Below are 24,877 nucleotides of genomic sequence, written 5' to 3' on the forward strand. Positions count from 1 at the left end.
ATTATGAAGGAATTAAATAAACCCAAAACATTTTTTATGAAAATCGTATTAAGATATGTCCATACCAATGCGTTGGTACTTGTACAGTGCGTGAGAAGAGATGGCAATCGGAAAACGTAGTGATCACATGATTATATTATACTCTTTGGCAATCGGGGTCAAAGAGTATATAATCAATTGATCGGGGCGGGGCGTCCTCACCTCGATTGCCATCTTAACCTGTCGCATACTATAGTGGTACTATCTCTGGGTAATGAAGCAAATGTCACCTGTCAGTCTCTGACACAAAGAGAAGCAAACATAGAGATAGTATACAAATATACAAACGAACCTCAGACTATTGATTCTTAATCTGAGCTATTTTTATTACATAGACTACGTACCTTACCTGTAAACCAAAGACTACAGTACATAATCATATGGTTATATACCATAAACATAGAAAAAGCTGTAGGTCGATTCTGGAAAACGGGCATCAATTATTATAATCGCAATTGTTGTGATTGGTGAATTTATGGTATTCTTGTTGCAACAATACATTGTAGCCAATAGTGAGCGAGCATCAACCAATCAGTGGTGATTGCGATCGTGACATTGTAGCTGTCATTCTACTGCAATCGAGCTGCTGAGAAAAATATCGTTGGCAGGAACGGAACGTTAAATAACGGTCACTTCATACAAAAGTCAACAATACAAATGAAAAAAAAGCATTTTCGCGCGCGATCCGTATGGTTGAGGTGAAGTTGAACTAAATCTGATAATTTATTAAAGAGTGATTAACTTACAGTTTAAACAAAACGTTAATTTATCTAATTAAAGTAATAATATCTCTAAAATAATGTTTTCGAAGGCGAAAAGATTTGATTCTCTTGGTAAGTTTTAACTTTATACTATTAAGGAATCAGCATTTAATATCTAAGGTAGTTAAATTAGTTCTGCCTATTAGAATGAATGCTAATTGATCGTTTCGCGTGCCTTACGCGTGTATATACACGATTTTTGATAAATGTGCGTAATAAGCTGTTCCAATAAGTACTTGCCTACTTAATTAGCTAACAATCTTCGTTTTCTCCCACAGCTCCTGTCAAAAATCAATCCAAAGTTCAAATAAAACGAGACATAGAGAAACCTGCTGTGAAAGTGACTCCAGTATCGAAGCCATCCAAAGCTATATCAACTTCGTCAAAAGATAATTTGGACACTCAATCACAGTGTAGCTCCATACATAGTACAAAATCTTTTAAAACAGTGAGTAGCTAAATTACTTTCACTAAGGTTAAAAACTACTGAGTGCACTTTGACTTTGGCTTAAGTTTCAGTTAAAACAAGACAAATTTATGCCAGCTGTATAATGCTGTCACGTTTTAACAGTGACTTAAGTCTGAGCAAACTATTAAACATCTCAGTTTCATCCTCAAACATGTGGTTACAACTTACTTCATCATCATCATCATGATCAACCCATAGCCGGTTCACTGCAGAGCACTGGTCTTCTCTCAAAGTGAGAAGGGTTTTGGCTATAGTCTACCACACTGGCCATGTGCGGATTGGTAGACTTCACACACCTTTGAAAACATTATGGAGAACTCTCAGGCATGTAGTTCCTCAAGCCTCACGATGTTTTCCTTCACTGTTAAGGAAGTGATATTTTAATTACTTAAAAACGCATATAACTCAAAGTTAGAGGTGCGTGCCCGGGATCGAACCCCCAACCTCCGATTTTAAGGCGGTCGTCCTAACCACTAGGCTATCACTTGTTTTATTTTATTTTATTTTTTTTAACTTACTGGCTACCAATTAAAGAGCTTTTGTTCTAGAGTTTAATTTTAACTCGATGACTTAACTTTTTGAATACTATTGAAGTTTTAATTGTATTTGTTAATTATGTATGAATAAACCTTATGCAACTTTGATGCCATTATATAGTTTCATTATTATAGTTTTAATCAAATATGTATCTCTTAATATTAGGATAGACTTTCCTAGGTTAGGTGCTAGGATTCCTATGTACCATTTTTTTATAAACAATTGTTTCAATTTATTCTTTTTGAAACTTGCATCTTACATTACCAGAATTAATAATAAATTATTATATTTACAGCCTAGACCCATAAAACCTGTTACTGCACCCATTAAATCTGCAAGTAGCGTTAAAAAGACACTCTTGTCATCAAGAACTACCAAAAAATGTGATAATAAATTTCAAGATGACCTCATCAAAGCTCATGAAGTTGAAGTTCGGTTGGTATTTCTTTACGAATTATATTAGTAGGTACAAAACATAAAAGAAGTTCCAATAAACAATACTGTTATTTTTCAGGAATAAAGATTACACTATATCCGAATACAATAAACAGATTGATGATCTCAAAGATGAAATTGCCAAATTGCATGAAATGCTTAAACAAACTAAAAATGGAAAATCTATTGATGTCCAAAGGTTAGGCACAGAATTTAAACATCTAAATTTAGATGATAATAAAAATAACGGTGAAGTTAATCAATTAACAGAAAGTAATGACCATTCCAAAGGAATAATTAATCAGTTACAAAATCAGATATTGGAGTTGGAGAAGCAATGTGAGAAGTTAGAAGAAGAAGTCAGCAGCAAACAAGTGGAACTTACTTCTCTTGAAGAAGTCATAACCATTAGGGATAGTTTGTGTGCAGATCTACAGAAAAAGCTAACAGACATGGAGTCTTGTCTGGAAGAAACTCGCCAAAGACTTGAAATGGTTAAAGGACATCATGCTCTAGCTTTAGAAGCTAACGAAAGTATTAGGCGTGAATATAAAGCTGAATTAGAAACTTTAAAATTGAAATTGGATGATGAAAAACAAGCTATTTTGGCAAAATCAAAGGTTGACCAAGAAATATTAAAACAGAATTATAATACATTAATAGAAACAATAAAAAATGAAATCATTAAAGAGAAGGATGATAAAATACAAGAATTACAACATGAACTGATTGTTAAGGAGCAAGAAATGAAAGCCAAATTAGAGCAAATTAACGAGGCCTCCCGTGAAAAGCTGAGACTGTGTGAGATACAGTTTGAAGAGAGAAGCAGACACCTTCAAGAACATTGGTCTAAACAAGAAAAAGACATACAGAGCCTTGAGGATGAAATTAAGGAATTGAAGTATATATTGAACATGAATGAAGAAAAGAATCAATTATTACATAAAGAAATCATAAATATGCAAAATGATAATGAAGCCCTAAAGATTGAGAAAAGAAATTTACGTGAAGAGCTAGAGGATATAAAAGAGGAATCTAAAAAGAAGAGCATCAATTTCGAAAATGAAATTAATAAGCTTACTGTTGAAGTTGATAAGACCACTAAAGAAAAAAATAAGTTTGAAATGTCTCTTTCTGTAACCAGAGACATAGTCCAAGTTTTGACTATGCGCTTGCGTGAGTCGGATAGTGAATTAGAACACTTAGAGAATCAGGTTGCAGCATTAAAGAATTCAAAAGAATTATTAGAATCAGACCTGGCTACTTTCAAAAATACTTTAAATAACACAGTTCTGGAATGTAATGAATACAAAGAAGCTCTTGTAAATATACTGAAGTCAAAAGCGGCTTTGGCTAAAGAACATAATCGAATTATTGAACACAATGTGTCTCTAATTGAGAGTTTACAGAATGTGGAGAAGGAGGCTTATCGTGAGCTGGGATCCATAAAAAATGAACTAATAGAAGATGTTGAACTGCTTAAAATGGAATCCAGTTCACAAATTCAAATGTTGAGAGACGAGGTAAGATTAGGCTAGGCAATGATTTAGCTGAAATCCAGTTCTTTAATGTCTACCTCTGTTCTGCACTTTTATCACTGAAAAACGTGTCTGAGAGCATAAGGCTGCCTGTCTACTGACTAAGGTCAGAAACCTGTTCACACCATTCAGATCCACCACCACGCTAGATCATTTTAGTTTTTATTACATCTCAAGTTGGTCAAAGCACGCAGGTCTCCTCCTCATGCCTCTCCGCCCTCATGGGCAGGCAGCAATGTACATATTTTACTGACGCTGACATGATGCTAAAACTCACATAGTTTGTTATATTGGAGAGGGTGGCTCCGTCGTGGTATGCTATGGATATTGAGTGCTTTATTGAGTAGGCATCGCTTTTGCACATATGCTCGTACCTATCATCAGAGATATTTTCTTTAGTGTCACCTAAATTATCGACAGATTACGTTTTAGCTGTTTTTTCTGATTCGATGTCGAGATATCAAAACGTGATGCAATCGCTCATTGCTTGTGCTAAGAGTATTGTGTGTGCTAGGGCCCTAAGTTAGTATTTTTTGTTGTTAGGTGGAAAAGAAGCGCGTCCTGTGCGAGCTGGCGACCGAGCACGCGGGGCAGGCCTCCGCGGCCGCCGAGCAGTCGCGCGTGCTACTCACGCATGCCGCCAATGAGATCGCGCGCCTCGAAACCGACAACCGCTCGCTGCAGCAACAGGTACGCCACTACCTGAATGTTGTACCTACATTCATTTTTCAATGGCAAGTTACGGACTGTGAGCGAACTGTTGCGCCAACCAGTTCACCAGGCTAAAACCGACAACCGCTCGCTGGAGCAACAGACACGGCACTGGCTTAATGCTCGCTACTCAAATATAGGCTTTAAGACGTGGACGTGGTACATTTTTTAATAGCAAGTTGTGAGAGTTCCGTACCCGAAGGGTGCCAACGGGACCCTATTACTGAGCCGCTGCTGTCTGTCCATCCGTCTGTCTGTCAGCGGGATGTATCACTTGAACCGTAATAGGTAGAGTTGAAATTTTTACAGATTATGTCAATTGCCGCTATTAACAAAATATAATAGAAATTACAAAGTGACTGCCATAAAAATTAAAGTATTATTTCCTTGTACGGTGGTACGGAGCCCTTCGTGTGCGTGTTCGACTCGCACTTGACCGCTTTTTTTTCTTGGTAATAAGTATTTTTTGGCAAATAGTAATAAGCTCCACGTCTGCAATCGCACGCTGGTTGCCACTGTTGTCCGTTACGATGTGGATATGACAGATATTCATCATCATACAAGGATATTTAAATTCTAAATGAAGAAGGTACCTAGTGATAAGGACCCACGAATTCTAATTTCTAACAACCTACTTTTGTCCACAGATTCAAGACCAACAGTCGCTGGTAGTTGAGCTGTCTCTCCTGCGTCAAGAGAATGAAGAGTTGACAATGACCCTCGCCAAGCAGTCTTCTGTTATGGATAAAATGAAGAAGGATGTGGAACAATGTCAAGCGAAGCCAAAGTCACCTTCCGTAATACGGAAGTCAATGAAAATTGGAAAGGAGAACGTCCAAACTGTGATTTCGCCCTTGCGAGAACGTAATCATTAATAGTTAGAATATTTGATGAACGATATTGCTTTATTTTATAAGATTTTATTGTGACTGACTTTTGTAATCGAAATAATGTTTAATATATATTAATTTAATCCTAGTTTTTGAAAATTGGTTTTCGATGATCGTTTCTTTATTATTTTGTTTTAATTTGTTAACATTCCAGCTAAAAAATAGTGTTTACTTTGTTTGTAGTTTGCTAGTCTTGTTTTTTCTAAAGAATCATAAGTTTGACTTGCCAATAAATATTTGAAACAAAATTCGCTGAGTTTTTTTTCATGTCCAAATATGTATATGAGGAGATTCAATCTTCATAGAAATTAATGTTTGTCAGTTCGTTAGCTATGCGCACTATGCGCACATCCGAATGAGCTGAAACTCTTTATAGTTGTTGAGTTACATTAGGCGGCGCGCGAGTCGTATTGCAACGCATTTCGCATTTCTAATAATATTATATGCGAATGTGCCCATCCGCTAAACCGGTTTTGACAAAATTTGGTACACAGATGGCTTGTATCCTGTGGAATGAAGTAGGCAATTTTTATTCTAGAAAATCAAAGTTCCCATGGGTTTCCAAAAACCTGAATCCACGCGGACGAAGTATCATCTAGTAATAAGTATATCTAATTATCTAGTATCTACCTAAACTTACATGGCTGGAGAGGTATTGCCGTTGGTACAGTGATCACAAAATAAGTAATGCAATTTGAAAATGCAACATGGTCTGCGCAGGTATAGAGTATGGACTAAGGATTAAATAGGGTAAACAAACCCAGCTCAAATCTGTTTTTGTACAATGCACAGTTATACGTCTGAGTTCAGATTGGACTAGCTAGTTCTTTTGCGCGCAGTATAATGTATTACAGGAAGAGTACCAATAGTACGCGACAGGTCAAGATAGCAATCGGGGAGGGAACGCCCCGCACCTCCGCGCTAACCCGGGTGTGCGGGGCGTCCCCCCATCCTTTATACCCCGATTGCAATCACGACCTGTCGCATACTAGAGGATAAATTCCAGACAATAAAAAACATTTTACAGCCTCATACATATATTTTAGATAACTACCAATTAACGAAATGAAGCTACAATACTACTTACTCTAAAAAAGTGAATTACATACACACAGCATGTGACGTTGACTGGATACGTAAAGCAAAATGGCAGTCTTGTGCAATCACTGGAGATCAAAAAATACGAAATTTCATAAAACTTCGAGTTGAGATTAATCTTTAGCTGCACAACAAACTTCATCCTAAACCGTAAAAAATACATCCAAAACTGGATAAATTCATTTAAATACAATAATAACTCATATGGCAAGAGTACTTGGGAACAATGCTGGGGTTAAAATACCTATGTTAATACTATTTCACACATGACAATACAAAAACACTACACATTATATCATAAGTCAATACAAAAACTATCCACATTTTATTCTTTGGATCATCAGACTTTAAAGTAAATCACTATTATTGAAGATATGAATATCATCTTATTACACTACTAAATACTTAATTGGGGCTTTGTTTTGGAATCACTATTTTAAAACACTTTTGAGTTTTGACTCTTATCAATCTATTTTACAATGAGTATACCTATGTTATAAAAGTAATAAAACTAGCGACAAGTATTACATTAATTTCAAATGGTAATGGTGGTACAAAAAACATTTAAGTGACTGTTATGTTAAATGTTGACATGAGATCATTGCGTTTGATGGTTTCGAAAATCAGTCTTATTTGGTCATCAACCCTTTACCGGTCTTATCGACCGATAAGGACTTACGATGATCGATGATGGACCTTATTAAATAACATCCATATCATTATTGGCCATTAAATTATTCCTAGACAAATCGAAGTCACTTTCTATGAAGGCAATACAGAACTGTACTTAGTAATAAAACTATTCTGAGTATCATAGAAATTAATACAGCGTGCCATTGTGGACCGTCGCTCGGCGGACCGCGCGGCGAAAACGAGCGTCGTAAGTACAGAGAAAGCTAGATTTACAAGAAAAAGATCAGTTAGATAAAATAAAAAAATACAGAAGTTTTAAATTACACACAAGGAAAAGTAAAGATTCGTTGAAGTGTTTACTCAATCAACGTGTGCGTGCCTCGGCACCACGTCCTTCTGGATGAGCAGGTCGCACTGCGGCAGACCGCGCAGCGGCAGCGCGTCCTGCCCCACGGCGATGAGGTCGTGCTCGGCCGGCAGGCGCCCGTTCCACACGTAGTAGTAGAACAGCTGCTGGATGGCCGCCATGAAGCGGCGCTGCTCCGGCATGACGGAGTCGAAGCTGCCGAGGATGGCCTCCACGTCCGAGTCCACGGGCGCTAGCCCCGAGCCCGCCGCGCCGCCGCCCGCGCCCGCCCCCAGCGCCACGTACAGCGGCGCGCGCAGGCGCATGCGCGCGAGGCTCACCAGCGGGCACAGCGTGCGCACGGCCGACACCAGCTCCACCAGGCCCGCGTACGACTTGTCGAACAGCTCGAACACGTTCGCCGTCAGGTTCTTCTCTCCGAGGTAGCTCTCGTTCACCATTCTCTCCACGATTTCAGCCGTCCAATTCAGGTGTTTCATTCTCAGCAGTTCCGAGTGCCCCGAGTGTTCGGTCGTGCCGAACACCATCGGTTTGAACAACTTTTCTTTGCCGATGTTCTTAGCTTCCCTCAGCGCGTCCCAGCGTTCGTAGGCGTGAGTCCGGAGGTACTGTCCGTCGAGCACTAGCCACGAGCGTTTGATTTCGGCGGAGGTCGGCAGGGTGCTCACGTCGCTCCCCAGCCAGGTGTCGGGCGTCGCGCTCAGCACCTCCAGCGGCGATATGCGACGCAAGCAGTCGACGTCGTGGCACTTGCTGATCTGTTTGAACTGGTCGTTGTTCTTTTGAGTTTGCTGCAAAGGTGTCCCGGGGAATATTACGGACGGCGACGAGAGCCACACTCGGGAGTACAGTTTGTGGGCGTTCAACACGGTCGTCAGAGCGGCGGTCAGGGTCGCGCCGGCTCTGTGCCCGAACAGCGTTACAGATTTCGGATCTCCTCCGAAATGTTTGATGTTATTTTGAACCCACTGCAGCGCCACGATTAAATCACTGAGACCGTAGTTGCCGGATGTCGGCGGATATTTTGAGTTAGATAATATATCTAAGGCTAAAAATCCAAAAGAGCCGAGTCTGAAATTAGGCCGAACGAAAACGACTTCTTTTGTACGCGCGTACATAGCCGACGGTTGAGCGGGGCTGATGCCGCCCGCTAGCGTGTTCGCACCTATCAGCACGACGACCGGCAATGGTGAATCGTATCTCACATGAGGGGTGACTACGTCCAGAGTTAAGCAGTCTTCGTGCCCGACAATGGTCCCATTTTCCAAAAATTGTAGACACAGAGGAGCCGGTTCGTGGCATGTCAAAGTACCGTTCCAACACATCGATATTTTATTTAAGGGATGTGCATAAGTGAACCTCTTTTCATCCACTGGAGGTGTAGCATAAGGTATACCGAAGAAATTGTAGACCCCATCATCGAGAATCCTGCAAAATAAACACAACAATTTTCAAGACGGATTACATTTCGCTAATCATTTTGTCCATAGAGAATTGGTCTCACCCTTCAACTAATCCGCACGAAGTCTGTGTAGTGATGAAGCGACCGAGCCGGAGAGGGCGCTCCAGCGGCGGGCCGGAGCGCGCGCCGATCACTATCCCGATGATGACCGCCAGCAACACCAGCACAGTCACTCCGCACACCATTAAATCATCTACAACATTTTATGTAGACACGTTTATTTTGCATCTCAATTATCTATTAGAAAAATATAAAATAGTTGATGTATTTACAAGAGTTGAGAAATACCTAGCTAATAATAATAGGGGTTAAAGTATGAGGTGGCCATTTCAACTGAAACGGCATTCAATGCTGTGTTTGGAACAAATGCGGCCAAATGCGAGTCTGGCTCGCGCAACGAGGGTTCCGTACTACAGTCGTATTTTTTCGACATTTTGTACGATAATTCAAAAACTATGATGCATAAAAATAAATAAAAATCTGTTTTAGAATGCACAGGTGAAGACCTTTCATGTGATACCCCACTTGATATAGTTATCTTACTAAGAAAATTGAAAAACCTAATTATTAGTTTATGACCACAATTTAATTTTTTTTTAGTGATGTAACCACAAATTCACGGTTTTCAGATTTTTCCCCTAATACAAGCTATAAGACCCACCTACCTACCAAATTTCATGATTCTAGGTCAACGGGAAGTACCCTGTAGATTTCTTGACAGACAGACAGACAACAAAGTGATCCTATAAGGGTTCCGTTTTTCCTTTTGAGGTATGGAACCCTAAAAATGAACTAAGAAGTGCACATGAACACCTAGCACTAAGGTAAATAACGATGGTATAAAACTAATGATAGAAGTTGATCCTTATCAAAAGAAAAAAACTGGCCGAGTGCGAGTCGGACTCATACACGAAAGATTCCGTCACATTCCCACCGTGCAAGAAATATCAAATAACCATAAATTAACTGTTTTCGGATTTTTACCTTTACTAGTGTTATAAGACATTGCTACCTGCAAACATGATTCTAGGTCAACAGGAAGTACCCTGTATGTTTTGATTTCCTTGACGGGTCTTGACAGACACGACCGACAGACAGAAGCGATCCTATAAGGGTTTCTTTTTTGTATGGAAACATCATAGTTTGACTTTAGTTTACCCACAATATTCTTCACTCTTTCTCAATCTCTCAATCTTTTGCACTAAATCTTCTAAATATATCAAAGGAAAAGGTGACTGTCTGATCTATCAACGCACAGCTACTACTGGACGGTTCGGGCTGAAATTTGGCGTGCAGATAGCTATTATGACGTAGGCATCCGCTAAAAAAATGATTTTTGAAAATTAAACCCCTAAGGGAGTGAGATAGGGGTTAAAAATTGGTGTAGTCCACGCGGACGAAGTCGCGAGCATTAGCTAGTTGGTAGGATAAAGAACTCGAAAAATATGAATTAACTGAAGTGGCTAGAAAAGTTTGCATTCCTTTAATGAGTAGATACAGAAATGAAGAGATCTTGGACAGAATTGTGATGTGTGATGAAAAGTAGATTCTATATTAATTATTGCAAACAAAAAATGAAATGAAAACTTTGAACAATGGGCGAAACTCTCAGAGAAACAATTGCTCCATGATAACACAAGACTACTTGACAAACCGTTTAAACATTACAAGACCTGTAGTTAAAAACCATACGACATCCTCCGTACTCGCCAGGCCTAGCCCCAACCAATTACAATTTTTTTCATAATTTTGACAATTTCCTGCAAAGAAAAAAACTTCTCAGGAAGTGGCACAAAATGCCTTCATAGACTTTGTAGTCTAGATCCCCAATGTTCTTTAACAAAGGCATAAAATGTGATGTTGTTCAAGTTGCTAGAAATATATAGACGAGGGTAAATACTTCGATTGAATAAAAAATATGTATGAATTTTTCAATATAAAACGGCAGTTTCATATTTTAACCCTTATTTTTTACAACAAGAAAAATATGCTAGACAGATAACAAACAAATATCTAAAAAGTATTCGTGCAGTTAATAATTACCTATAATGAACTTCTTCTGTCGAATTCTTTCTTTTAGTGGAAGCCTTGTGGCTACTTTTCCATCTTGTTCATCCTGAAACAAAAATTATTTTGACATGGAACTAAGGGCGGTTTCAGACTAGCGTATTTTTTGCGCGTATACGGTCGTTTCAGCATACGCGCTTACTCGCGCGCGCTACATACGCGCTTCAAAAAACCGGACACGCGTATACGGGCATATTTCGGCGTGTACGCTCGAACCGGTGGCCCGGTGGGTAGTGGTCTCTCGCGGCTCGCGCTTATACGAGCTTAGAAGCGCGTCAACGCACGTACGAGTTGAGCGTGTGCCAAAAGGCACGCCTATACGCGCCTACATGCGCTTCCAAATACGAGCTTATACGCGCGTATAATACGCTAGTCTGAAACCGCCCTAAGCTTAATTTTTCAATCGTGTTTTGTAATCCATACTAATATTATTATTAGAAATGCAAAAGTGTGCACTTTCACATCACACTAATCACATCATACTTCACACTATATTATAAAGGCGAAAGTTTGTAGGTATGTGTGTGTATGTTTGTTACTGTTTCACGCAAAAACTACTGGATGGATTTGGCTGAAATTTGAAATTGACATAAATTATACCCTGGATTAATACATGGGCTAATTTTTATCTCAGAAAATCAAAGAGTTCCCACGGGATTTTTAGTAAATTTATATCGACACGAATAAAGACGCAAGTATCTGCTAGTTTATATATTATTTTATAATATTCACGACCGTTCTGTAAAACCAATTTTGACGAAATTTGGTACAAGCATAGCTTGCATCTTGGGGATGGACATAGGGTACTTTTTGTCCTGAAAAATCAAAGAGTTTCCACAGGGTTTTTAAAAACTTAAATCCACACAGATTTCTTGCAATTTTAGTCCCAAAGAAAAATACAATTTTTGAACTAACAGCCACATCCAGTTTGACAGTCTCCATTCCATCATTAGGGGTATCAACTTTATCTTCCAAAGTCTCCATAGATGCGAGGGTGGCTTCAGCAGCCCCCGCAGAACGCCTTTGAAACATTTTTGGATACATAACATTGAATATTCCTAATCGTTTTTTCTGTCCAGGATTTTCACCCTCTGAAAAATTAAAAAAAACCGGTTAAGATGAAGGATTCTGTACCATTGTACAAGATTGTCTTTTTTTATTTTTATTCAATTACATGGTTGCCATTTTGTCATTTTTATTGTTCGTTAATAAAGCGGCAATAGAGATACACATTCTGTGAAAATTTCAACCCTGTGCTTATTTCGGTTCATAAAATACATCACCCTGTATAACAGACTGATTTTGACAAAATTTAGTACAGAGATAGCTTGCATTCAGGAGGCAGATAGCCTACTTTTTGTCCCCGAAAACCAGTTCCCAAAGGATTTTTAAAAACCTAAAGCCATGTGAGCACCATATTTTAGTAATAATATTTATAGTGCCAACAAACCATTTTTCTTTGGAGTCTGCTTAAGAAATTTGGTAAACGGGTAAGTTTGTAAAAACTGGAAACGCTGTTTAGATTTGGCTTCATCATCAGCTTTGTCCGGGTTCTTTTCATTATCTGTGTCTTTTTCAATTGCTTCCTCTTCCTGCAGATAGTTACAACATTTAGGACAATCGATAAAATGTCCTAATATTATTATTATGTAATAATAGTTATATTTAACTGTAGGCATATCCATACTATATTATAAATGTGAAAGTGTGTGTCTGTTTGTCTGTTAGCTTTTCACAATCAGTCTGTTTAACCATTTTAAAAATCTGGTACTAAGACAGCTTGCATCCCAGGAAAGGACATAAGCTATTTTTTGTACCAGAAAATCAAAGAGTTCCTATAGGATTAAAAAAAAACTGAAATCCACATAGATAACATTGTGGCTTTCAACTATTTAGTACAGAAGCAGCTTGCATCTTGGAGATGGGCAAAGGCTTATTTTTATCCCAAAAAACCAAAGAGTTCTTAAAGAGATTTTTAAATCACTAAATCCAATCGGACAAAGTCACTGGCATAATCTAGTCTACATTTGCCTGCAGAAGTTGTAAAATAGTATGCAGGAACTTTATAATTATACGAATTTTGTAAACTATCTATGTTCAGCAGGTAAACTAATAAACTTATGTTTAGGTCACACTAGCTGATGCCCGCGACTTCGTTCGCGTGGATTTAGGATTTTAAAAATCGTGTGGGAACTCGTTGATTTTCTGGGATAAAAAGTAGCCTATGTCACTCCCTAGGTCTCTGACTATATCCATGCAAAAACGTCAATCCGTTGCGACGTGATTGAAGGACAAACCAACAACAAACACACTTTCACACTTATAATATGGGTACTGATGATTAAGTTTAAGTGATTGTAGTTTCAGTTGAATATTATGCATTATTAAAATGTGTAAGGCCCAGCATTTAAAATGTATTATGTTTAAGTGATTTTTTTTTTGCATTGAAGCACCAGACAAAGTTTTTCATTTCCATTCTTAGGTAGGTACTACAAGTCTTTTTAAATCTGGAGACTATTATGACAAGTCTGTAAGTATAATTTGGCTCTTATTACCAATATTATTTTTGGATGGAAGGAATTTTGAGTGGGGTTACACACAAGACCTACCTACCTTAGACTTTTCCCTGTCCGAATTTCTTGTAAAGAAACCTGGCATTTTAATGGCGCCAATTGGTATGAATTTGGGTTTAACTTCACGCCCTTGTTCCGTGATATCCCCAGAGAGCGCCGTCTTGACTGGGCCTTCGTCATGGCGGAGTTCTACGTCGGCGTCGGCGGGATGTTCCACTTTCAGCATCATTTCCTTCTCCTCTGCCTCAATTTGCAACTTATCCAGGGTTTTGTTGTCATCATCATTGTCTACTTTATTTATATCGGCGGCGCTCATGGTTATGTATGTGTGACTTTTGTTCTCTTACATTGAATATACTTTATTGGATCTTCTATAAAGTGAAGTGAAATGAATTATTCTAAAGTTAGAAGAACAGTTTTGTTTTAAACACTATAGTTTATGTAATATGAATGAGAAGTCCTGTAGGTATTATTAAGTAAAAACCCTACTTACGGCTTATAGAATAGAACGTATCGCCAAAATAGAACTTTATTTAATGTGCACTGCTTTTATTATGTAAAAATCTTAAAATGCACCGGAGCTAAAATTACATTAAACCGCTTTTCCGTTAGGTACCTACTGAATAATATTCAATGCACCGCGGCTCACCGCGCCGCTTCGGTCGATTAGTTTGGAACACAGATCACTAATAGTATATACTACTAGTATAATACAAGGTATAATAATAATACTAGTCGTTAGGAACATAGAGCAAAAGAAATTATACTCTGTGTCCAAATACAGATTACATTTAACTACACAGACGACCAGATAAATGTAATAGAATCTACATTATCTACGGTTAAATCCATTGCAAGAATGTTGCCATTTTTTTTAAGAGTTCATATCGATATATTTTATAAAATACTGTGACTTTCTAATAAATAACAATGAATGAGTATAGATGTACTATGTGAGTATAGCCTGGGAAACACGTTTTTTTAGATACATAATAATATTGAACCGTAAGTTCAATACGTAGACTGATTAAAAAAGCCAGATTAAAGTACTGTGTAACCGCGTGTGAGACAGCGATAGCACGACGTAACGATGAATAACACGATACGACTACGACTCATACGACCGATGCTGCAGTCTAGTATAAACATTCGATTTACTCTTGATTATTAAAATGCACGGGGGGCGCTTATGGAAGCAAGGTCTATTTAAAGGTCTTTACAAGCACCAAAGTATTGAGTTAGTTAATAGTTATGGTACAAGACTTACGTATACTTTATTAGACACTAAGTTGTAAAATGTGTAGCTAATGTAGTAAGTAAAAGAAGCTTTATGTGGCAAATATCTAATATATAATTTATTTTTAATTAATTAATTAGTTTTGTTTTACAATTATATAACTACATCAATGTTTTTCCAAGGCTTTCACTAAAAGATCATTAATGTTCGTAATTAGATTTCTGGCGTCCATTAGTAAGCCAGCGGTGACCATTGCATTGGAGAACAGCTGTTGTGCCACCATGTTTGCTAGTTCCTTATCACTACTTGTTAGTTTATGCAGCTTTTTTATGATGGGATGTCTGTAAATAATACAAATACAATAAAATTAAAGCATAATCAAAATAACTTTAGGATGGCCGCATATTGTGGCGCCCTCTCTCGGTGGTATTTCAATACCCTTGCCTTCCGCTCGGTAACTGACGCCTCAACTTTAATTTTCATCATACCGCATGAATAATAAATAATAAATGTCTATTTATCAACTTAGGTGCACACTTACTTTGGGTTGATCTCTAGCTGGGGTCTCAACAAAGCAAATCTATTTTCCTCGCTAAGGTTCTGAGCTTGAGTTCTGATGAAATGTCGCGCTGCAGCCATTTCCGGTACAATGATCACGCAGGGATGGGAGTCTAACTTTTGCGTAGTTCGTACTTCAAACACTTTGCCCGACAAATTGGTTTTTAGGAATGACACCAATTCATTAACTTGTCCTTGTTGCAAATCGTCACTTCCTGTAAATTTTCAAAGTTTTAAAATAGTGTAATGTAAAGCTGCGTTCTTAAACTTAACTGCCGTTGCAACTTATTGTATAATGTTGTCTCGTAGATACTATTTCGCTTACGTAATATTTTAATATCTTACATTAAAACAGACTTCCACGCGCGTATTTCGCGGAATTCCAACAGGTTTGCCCTTACACAGACACAAAAGAGAGACAAAAGAGCAAGATTTGGGAACGTACCAATGATAGTCTCACTTGAATCCGCAGGATCCTTTTGCATATCATTCTCTACTGACACAAGGGACCGGCCTCCAAACTCTTTCAATTCCAATAAGACGAGCTCATCATACATCTCGTAGCAAAACAGAACTTCGACATCGCGTTTCTTCAAAGATTCGTAATAAGGCGACGACTGGGCTAATTCGCGACTGAAATAAGAATAGTTTTGTGAAAATCTTGTCAAGAACATGGTTTAATTTTCCATACTTAAAAAATAGCGTACAGTACGTACTTGGGGTCCTTTTTTACAAGAAACTTGGATTTTTTTAAAGAAAAGTTTTGATATGGCACAAGATATTCTTATTTATTTTGTTCTTATCACAATTAAGTGAAAAATTTAGGAAACCAGAAACATACAATTAATAAAAATATTTACATTACCTAGGGGCTGCCAAATAATATATATTTTTTTGGTCGTTAGTCTGTCGTGCGTTGTAATCGGCCAAAGAAGTTTTAACTCCGCTCTCTAACTTTGAGGATTCGAATCGTAGCAGTTTACCAATTTCTTCCTGTGGTAAAATTATAGGTAGGTATAGTAAATAATATACTTCATAATAGATAAATAATATGATTTATATACAAACTAAATGATGCAAGCGACTTGATCCGCGTGGATTCAAATTTTTTAGAAATCCCGAGAAAACTGATTTTCCAGGACATAAGCCTATGTACGGAAATATTTATCTCTGCAGGTCAAAATCGGTTAAACGGATGGGCTGTGAAAGATAACAGACAGACGCACTTTCGCATTTATAATATTGACCATGAATTGAAGTATGGATTACAATCTAATTACAATATACAAAAATTAAAATATTCTTAAAATTCTTAAAGATAAAAATGGTACCTTTTCAAGTGGATTTTGATTCGTAACAATGCCTTCTTTGAAGAACAACGAATAATCTTTATAGAATGCATCATATCCAACAGGATCTTTGTTTGCTGTATCAACCATGAATTTGAGGAACCGGTTTGTCAATACAGTACGTAGTTTGCTGTGAACCAAACAATGTGACGTAATAATATCTGTTACAGTGATCGAAAACAAGCAGTCAACCTGAAGATACAATATGGTGGGTATGAGAACTGAGCAGCTATTAGAACTGAGGTTTGGGCAGGTCCAAACGCACTTACGCTGCGCTGTGCAACGCGACGCGGCACGTCAAATACATTTATGAATGTGTATGAAACAAAGCGCACTTGAGCGACGCGGCGCGGCAAATATAGTTTATATGAGTTTGGAGCAAGGCGCTGCCGCGTCACGTCGCGTCGCAGCGCAGCGTAAGTGGGTTTGGACCGGATTAAATACACAAGCCCAGCAGAAATCGGGTTTTGTCTTGGTTTTGTACAATACGCAGTCATACGCCTCGTGTTCAGACTGGACTACTTGTTTTATATAGTTAATCAATACGTATAATAAAACTGTAACAGGTCAAATTCTGTACATTGAAGATATTTTGAAATTTTTTTTTCGAGGGCACTCTATAATCGATACTGAACCCAAAACTGTAATTTTTTTCATTTTTGTCTGTCTGTCTGTCTGTCTGTCTGTCTGTCTGTCTGTCTGTATCACGGCCGCGCATCACGCTGAAACTACTGAATGGATTCCAATGAAACTTGGTACGATTTGAGGTCATACTATGAGGAAGAATATAGGATACTTTTTATCCCGAAATTCAGCATGGTTCCCGTAGGAGAGGGGATGAAAGTTAAAATGTATACTGAGTTGTAATTCATTAACGCGTAGTCCGATTTCATTCATTCTTTTTTTGTTAGAAAGGGGATATTTTAAAAATTGTTCCGTAAATATTTCAAGGTAATCGGTTTTTAACCGACTGTCAAAAAGGAGGTGGTTCTTTTTTCTACATCGATTTTTTTGAGGTTTCTGGACCGATTTGCAAATATATTTTTTAAATCAACAAAAAAAGTTTTCGTGGTGGTCACATAAAAAATTCTGGATTCAACTCCTTAATCCTGATGCTGCAGGGTTACTGCCCGCCTGAGTTATCAAGATTCAGGAAGTGTTCATAGTGAATTCATATTGTAGGTACCAAGCAACGACTTTATTCTCAGACTTCAAATCTCAACTCCTCAACCCTGATGATGTAGGGTACAGCACTCCTAAACTATAATGTTTCAGGAACTGCGGATGATGCAAAATTATTTTAGGTACCAAGCATAGGCTACATCATTGAACTTCGGATCGTAACTCCTCAATCCTGATGCTGCAAAGTACTGAAGTCCTAAATCGTGGGGATTTTAAAAAAAATTAAAAAATTTGAATCGACTGTTAGGCGAAACGAAGTTCGCAGGGTCAGCTAGTATACTATATAGTTAATACTCATGAAGGTCTGGACAACACCTTGGTGTAAATGCGATGTTATGGTCACTTTTTGTCATATTTGTTTTACATTTTATTTAATAAGGAACATGGCATAAATACTTACGCGATCAATGCACTATTTTGTAATAACTCCCTACTAAGATTCAATGGTATATCTTCTGAATCAACGACACCTAAAACGAAATATATTTAAATTATTTTGGCTGCTAAACAACATTCTGTAGAAACAATGTAAGCAAATGTAAAAAATCTAGTATGTATTAGTAACATGTCTTGGTGTGCTAAACAATTCTCCGCACCACTCAGATTCAATGGAATGGCACCTTTATGATGGTTGCAAGTAGCAATATAGCTAATAGTAAATCTGTTGCAATGGGGTTGCGATATATCGAGCGCACTCTGAATTTACTAAGACTTTAGACACTGTTAAAACAAGACAGCATTATATCGCTGGCACAAATCATTTCAACTGAAACTTAAGTCTGAGCAAAGTCAAAGTATGCTCTATAGATCTCAGCCTGAGTATTTATATTTATAATCGATCACTAATATTACTACTAAATTAGTGACCAATTTATAAAATAAATAAAGGTCTAAATTACTCCCATTCTATTAAATGTTCCTTGTGGAAAAGGATATTGTAAGTTTTACTTTTAAATTATTGTTACATCTGTGAATAAAAATAAAAATAAATATGCAAAAATGCATGAAAAATACCTAAATCAAAAAATGTAACTGACCTTTGACAAATCTCAGCCATTTGGGTAAGATGTTTTCAGCTTTGCTCTTAATCAGGATCTTTCTAGAGTACAGAGCCACACCAACGTCTGAGTCTCTTGACAGTTCAAATAGCCCCGGCTTGCCTTCAGGTACATACAGAATGGATCTGATACTGAGAGGGGCATCCGTCTTGTAGTGGAGGGTGAAACGTGGCTTGTCATAGGAATTACTAATAAACCTGTAAAACTCTATATGCTGCTCTTGAGTCACTTCTTTGGGCTCCATTAACCACAATGGCTAAAATATATATTTAACAATTGAGATTTTTTTCCTAGTTATACTCATATTTCAGAAGTTATAGTTGATATATTGATTATAGTAATAATTTCATTCTCATTACATTTCAGACTAAAACATTTATATCTGATCTTTTGTAACTAAAGAAAATATTATGTACTCATAATATGATTTAACAATGTTCTTATTCTGCTACAGAAAAAATTAAAAAAATTAATTGAATTAAAAAACCGGCCAAGTGCGAATCAGATTTGCGTACTGAGGGAGCTCTTATAGTTTCGGGAAAAAATGGCTGTGACATACGGACAGGCAGACAGACAGACAGACATGACAAATCTATAAGGGTTCCGTTTTTTGCCATTTGGCTACGGAACCCTAAAAACCGGTCAAATGCAGGTCGGACTCTCGCACTGAGGGTTCCGTACAATAGAAGAAGAAAATCTGTAAGTATCACTTTTGCTATCAAACCGCAAAACTAACTTTGTTTGTAGAGGTTTATTGTTAATATCACAAAAACTATGATAGTTAGAGCAATGATTTTATTTTCTCTGCAAAATATACATAAACTTCTATTGACCATAATTATTTCAGATTTTTTGATTGGTAAACTTGGGATATAGGAAGGGGAACAGTATTTTTTCAATAGTTTGCACAATAAATCAAAAACTATTATGCTTAAAAATAGGGTGACCGATCAATTGACAAAAAACAAATGACAAAGTTTCATTTCCCAAACAAATTTTGCCAAAATTATGAATCGTTTTATGATCGTTATAAAACTTATGTTTCTACAAATAATTCACTTGATAAAACAAATTACCAGACAAATTTTTCATAAAATATCATTTGACAAACAATTGATTTCTTTAATCGTGTTAATTAGTAAAACAATATATCGCACTTTTTTTTAAGAGAGACCGCTTACTATAATGGGGGTCTCTTTCCACCCAGAAAAAAGGAGCCCCGCGAAGCGGGGCTCCGTCGACGGGCCCCGGTCGACGAGAAGAGACCACCACTATGGTGGGGGGTCTCTTTCCTCCCTCCCGCTCCCACCATCAAGAGCGAGCGAAGCGAGCTCGGGACTTGGGGCACTCCGACTCGGAACGGTTAGGTTAGAAGGGAATGGCGGGGTCTGTAAGACCCCGCCATCCCCTTCGTGGGTTATTTCTTTTTTACCACCCAGAAAAAAGGAGCCCCGCGAAGCGGGGCTCCGTCGACGGGCCCCGGTCGACGAGAAGAGACCACCACTATGGTGGGGGCTCTCTTTCCTCCCTCCCGCTCCCACCATCAAGAGCGAGCGAAGCGAGCTCGGGACTTGGGGCACTCCGACTCGGAACGGTTAGGTTAGAAGAGGATGGCGGGGTCTGAGACCCCGCCATCTCCTTCGTGGGTTATTTTTTTTTTCACATCCAGAAAAAAGGAGCCCCATGATATTATTGCTGCGTTGCATAGGGGTTTGCATATGTATGCAAAACAGACTTTTTGTGTATTTTTTGTTAATTACTTATTTTATCAAATAATAAATTTATCATCTATTATTTTGTAAAATCGCGAATTTGAAATAATAAATTTTTAAATGATATTTTAACATTCAGCAAATTTGCAAAGTAAAACATTTGTGAATAAAATATTTGTCAAATGATCTTTTGTAAAATGATATGTTTGCGGTATACGACGTTTGTGATTTGATTAGTTTTTCAAAAGTTTTTGGTGAACTGATAATTTGTCATACGTTTTTTGTCATTCATTTCTCTCTCTCTCCGGTCGTTCCTTCATTGCTGAAGATCGTGGTCCTGGCAAACTGCCCTCGAATGGCTTATCTGTTTCCATCGGCTTCTGTCGGTGGCCATTTTTACAATGTGATGAAATCCACACCTGCTGGACTCCTTTAGCTGGTCGGACCACCTAGTTGGTGAGCGGCCTCTCGGTCTTTTGCCCTCAGTGTTGCCCGTCACTATGAGCTTTTCTAAGCTGTCGTCCCCCCGCCGTATGATGTGGCCGAAATATGAGAGTAATCGTTGGTAACATATGGAGGAGAGTCGAGCAGTGATCCCGAGTTGCGAAAGGATAGACACGTTTGTGCGCTTGGCAGTCCACGGAATCCGTAGCATCCGCCTCCAGCACCACATTTCAAACGCGTCTATTCTTTGCCTTTCTCTTGTTTTGATAGTCCATGTCTCTACTCCATACATAAAAATTGGGAAGATTAAGGCACGAACGAGACGGGTCTTGGTTTTGAGTGATATGCCTCTGTTCTTCCAAATCCCAATTAATCCTGTCATGGCATTTTTCGCCATCGCAATGCGTCTCTTTACACGCCTTTTCATATGATACCCCACTTAGTGTAGTTATGTTACTTTGAAAATACTAATTCTTTGTTCATGAACACATTTTAATTTTTTCTTGTGATGTAACCACAAATTCACGGTTTTTGGAATTTTTCCATTACTTGTACTATAAGACCTACCTACCTTCCAAATTGCATGTTTCTATGTCAACGGGAAGTACCCTATAGGTTTTCTTGACAGACACAACAAACAGACAGACAACTAAGTGATCCTATAAGGGTTCCTTTTTTCCTATTGAGGTATGTTATCCTAAAAATGGGAAAATATTACAAGAAGCAAAGAAAAATTCAGAATTTTCAAGCACAAGCTTAAATTTAGGTTTAAAATTAGAAAACAAACCTTTATGGAGTTTATTTGTTCACTGTTTAATAGAATAGGACTGCCAATGAAATTACTGTACTTCATAATTATATCTGCAACAAAAATGCAATATAATTTCTGAAATCCTAAAACTAAACTAACTATGCATTATTATATTTACTAACTTTTAACTGTAGCATCATCAGCAAATTCTCTACAATCTGTCTTCAAATATACAACAATCTTGGTACCAATAGGCAGTCCATCTACTTCTTGAATTTCATAAGTGCCAGATCTGAAATAACATGAAACAACAATGAACACTTACAATAGAAACTTGTTTAAAACTCACAAAAGTTAACAGCTTCATTAATTTCCTAAAAATTGGCAACAACCTCCTTTCTGGTAAGTCACATCCCTTGTGTTAAGCTTAGATAAATGTGTTACATGCAAATCCAAAGTCTGCGGGTTTTAGGGAATAATTTGATATTAAAATAGTTAAATGTAAGTTCTGTAATATTTGGTAAATTAAGATGAACATATTTTTTGGTAAGATATTAGTTTTATAATTACGTCAACCACCTACGTCCTAGTGAGTGCTATTTCGCTTTTATATATACAGATTATATTCATGCTATTGCCATCCTGAAAGCTGTAAAAACCAAGAACGACCTAAAGGCTGTAAGGTTGAAGAAATAGAGGAGGACACAAGGCGTTTGGGAGTTCAGAGCTAGAAGGAAGCTACTTCTAACTGCCTGTGATGTGTTTGATGATGATGATGATGATGATAATGTCATCAGCAGTTTGTGGCTAATTAAAAAAAAAATGTCATGCAGAAGCTTCATGAAAAAGTGGATAATTGTAAAGTCGACAAGTAAGTAATTTTATTAATTCAACAAACCCATCAGAGCTCCACTTATATCCAGGAGACCCAGCAATACTGCTTCTGGTGAACACTTCAATTTTGTCAGCAACCATGAATGCTGAATAAAAACCGACTCCAAACTGGCCAATGATGGAACTGGCCTGTTCAGCTCCCTGTTTCTTTATTTCCTCTATAAATGATTTTGAACCTGATCTTGCTATTGTGCCTAGATTTTGTATCAATTCTTCCTTTGTCATACCTATACCTGAATCCTGTTATTGTAAAACAAAAACTGCATACAATTTGAAGCATAAAACACTACAATAACTTTAAATGTACAATACAGTGATAAGTTTAGGCTAAGGTTTTTTTACTTCTCTGTTGTTTTTTTTAACAAAATTTTCATTCAAATCATATGAGCTGTTTTTAAGAAAGTGAAAAATATATGTACAAGAATTGTTTGCTTAAAGTGTTTAAATAAGGAACTTATGAAGCACGTAATTTATAACATATTAGACATTTAACATGGCTAATATTCTTTTTTTTTTTTTAAGAAAAAAACATTGGCTGTAGTACAGTATGCAGCAGAAAATAATGTACATCAACCTTTATAAAGAGATAGCAGTTTTGTAGAGCATTGTGTCTGTCGTTGAGAGTGATAAAACATCACATAGGTATGAGTGACAGACACAACACATTATAAAGCAGAAATCTCATTCTAAAGGTCTATTTACATTATTTTCTGCAATGTACTGTAGTTGTTTTACCTCAAAAGTAAGTGTCCTATTTTGTTTATCAGTTGTCAATTTTATTTCCAAGGCTCTGTCTATGTTCTCCAGTTGTGGCGAGTCCGGTGTAGCACTTACACTCAAATAACGAAATTTCTCCAATGCATCGCTAGCGTTAGAAATAAGCTCTCTGATAAATACCTGAAAAATTGATTTTAACAAATTTGGGGTCAACTTTTAAACATGCTTTATAACATGAGACTTATTGTTATTGTCTTTACACCTGCTATCTTTGCAGCCATGGTGTTAAATGGGCAACACATTTTTTGATCATTTTAGTATATTATTTCTAAAGTATTTTTGCACCATTTCTGCACATTGATTATGTGCATGCGACTTGATGAATGGTAATTTGTTTAATAACTTACCTCCTTATCAGAATATAAAGATCTAGCAACAATGTCTAAGAGCATCCGTGTTTCTGCTTGAAATTCTTTACGCTCAGCGTTTCCTTTTGTAGTGTCTACAGGCTGTTGATCCGAAACTGTGCTGTAGTTTGAACTAAACATAAGTCTTTCTGTAATTAAATCAATAACTATATTATCCATTTCATAGTAATAGGCTCTTCTTTGAATGACTAGAAACGCACCATTGAATCCATTGGCTGCAACGGTAACACAGTTTATCGGTTTTGATTTATTTACTGAATGATAAAGTAACCTAGAAAGGTAAACAGAAGAACCCAGTCTAGCTCGAAGTGCTGACATTATAGCTTTGATAATATAGGTTGGCCTTAAATCACTAATTATTTATTTAATTACGTCTAATATTTTTAGGCCTCGATTAACTTATACCACAGATTAATAGGGATACCACCGGGGATACTACCACGATACTACGAATCAGATGGCTCACGGGCAAACAAATTTTGACACCCTTGAAATGCAGCCCGTGATTGGTCGATCATCTGTCAAACTCTATTTTGCTATTTCTCTACTAACCATTAGGATCAGATTATTTGAGCCAATAGCTCACGGAACAGAAAAAACAGTGGAAGTGCTAAGTAGGCGTGGCACGCGTGCCACAATTAAGCGTAGTTACGTAAAACTGATCCCAGTCGCGTTCTAACATCGCGTGGAGTTGGTAGTCTCGCGACAAATTCATATTGCCCTAGCAATGTTACTGTTCCGTTTTGGAGTGTAAAAATGATAGTAGGAGAAAAAATCTTAAAAATGGAGGTGTTTCGTATCATCGGTAAGTACGATTTTCATTGTTTTCTATAAAATCTTAATTTATTTCAATTTACTAATATTTAATAGAACGGTTAGTCAAAATCAACCTTAACCAATTAAGATAAAGTTTATTTTGGATTGATTCTATTCCGAAAGTACTTCGCTCCGTGTTCGCTACTCAAGT

At 37.4% G+C, this 24,877-nt stretch overlaps 3 protein-coding genes across 4 annotated transcripts; 1 reads left to right on the top strand and 2 right to left on the bottom strand.

The window, feature by feature from the left end:
• The first annotated feature begins 608 nt into the window (after nucleotides 1-608).
• LOC117983294 (putative leucine-rich repeat-containing protein DDB_G0290503) lies at nucleotides 609-5,622 on the top strand. Its single transcript, XM_034969794.2, has 6 exons — nucleotides 609-872; nucleotides 1,079-1,248; nucleotides 2,102-2,241; nucleotides 2,321-3,764; nucleotides 4,323-4,469; nucleotides 5,138-5,622. Exons 1-6 carry the CDS (start codon nucleotides 839-841, stop codon nucleotides 5,363-5,365), a joined length of 2,163 nt encoding a protein of 720 aa, XP_034825685.1. The 5' UTR covers nucleotides 609-838; the 3' UTR covers nucleotides 5,366-5,622.
• A 783-nt stretch (nucleotides 5,623-6,405) lies between these two features.
• On the bottom strand, nucleotides 6,406-14,270 carry Nrt (Neurotactin). Of its 2 annotated transcripts, XM_069498978.1 has the most exons (8): nucleotides 14,074-14,270; nucleotides 13,621-13,951; nucleotides 12,458-12,599; nucleotides 11,923-12,098; nucleotides 10,984-11,056; nucleotides 10,614-10,700; nucleotides 8,983-9,133; nucleotides 6,406-8,906 (listed from the first exon to the last, which is right to left on the bottom strand). In XM_069498978.1, exons 2-8 carry the CDS (start codon nucleotides 13,894-13,896, stop codon nucleotides 7,472-7,474), a joined length of 2,340 nt encoding a protein of 779 aa, XP_069355079.1. In that variant the 5' UTR covers nucleotides 13,897-13,951; nucleotides 14,074-14,270; the 3' UTR covers nucleotides 6,406-7,471. The 2 variants fall into 2 exon arrangements, with proteins under 2 accessions (XP_069355079.1, XP_034825684.1); XM_034969793.2 differs by lacking the exon at nucleotides 10,614-10,700 and having other exon boundaries at nucleotides 14,074-14,268.
• A 629-nt stretch (nucleotides 14,271-14,899) lies between these two features.
• Nucleotides 14,900-24,343, bottom strand: Trap1 (TNF receptor associated protein 1). The gene is made up of 13 exons (XM_034969797.2): nucleotides 24,111-24,343; nucleotides 23,890-24,038; nucleotides 23,501-23,662; nucleotides 22,770-23,005; nucleotides 22,054-22,163; nucleotides 21,908-21,981; nucleotides 18,944-19,220; nucleotides 18,307-18,376; nucleotides 16,707-16,854; nucleotides 16,241-16,368; nucleotides 15,821-16,008; nucleotides 15,359-15,590; nucleotides 14,900-15,158 (listed from the first exon to the last, which is right to left on the bottom strand). Exons 1-13 carry the CDS (start codon nucleotides 24,226-24,228, stop codon nucleotides 14,984-14,986), a joined length of 2,067 nt encoding a protein of 688 aa, XP_034825688.1. The 5' UTR covers nucleotides 24,229-24,343; the 3' UTR covers nucleotides 14,900-14,983.
• Between the last annotated feature and the right edge of the window lie 534 nt (nucleotides 24,344-24,877).

Source organism: Maniola hyperantus, chromosome 6 (genome assembly GCF_902806685.2).
Source record: "Maniola hyperantus chromosome 6, iAphHyp1.2, whole genome shotgun sequence".
Taxonomy (NCBI): Eukaryota; Metazoa; Arthropoda; class Insecta; order Lepidoptera; family Nymphalidae; genus Maniola; species Maniola hyperantus.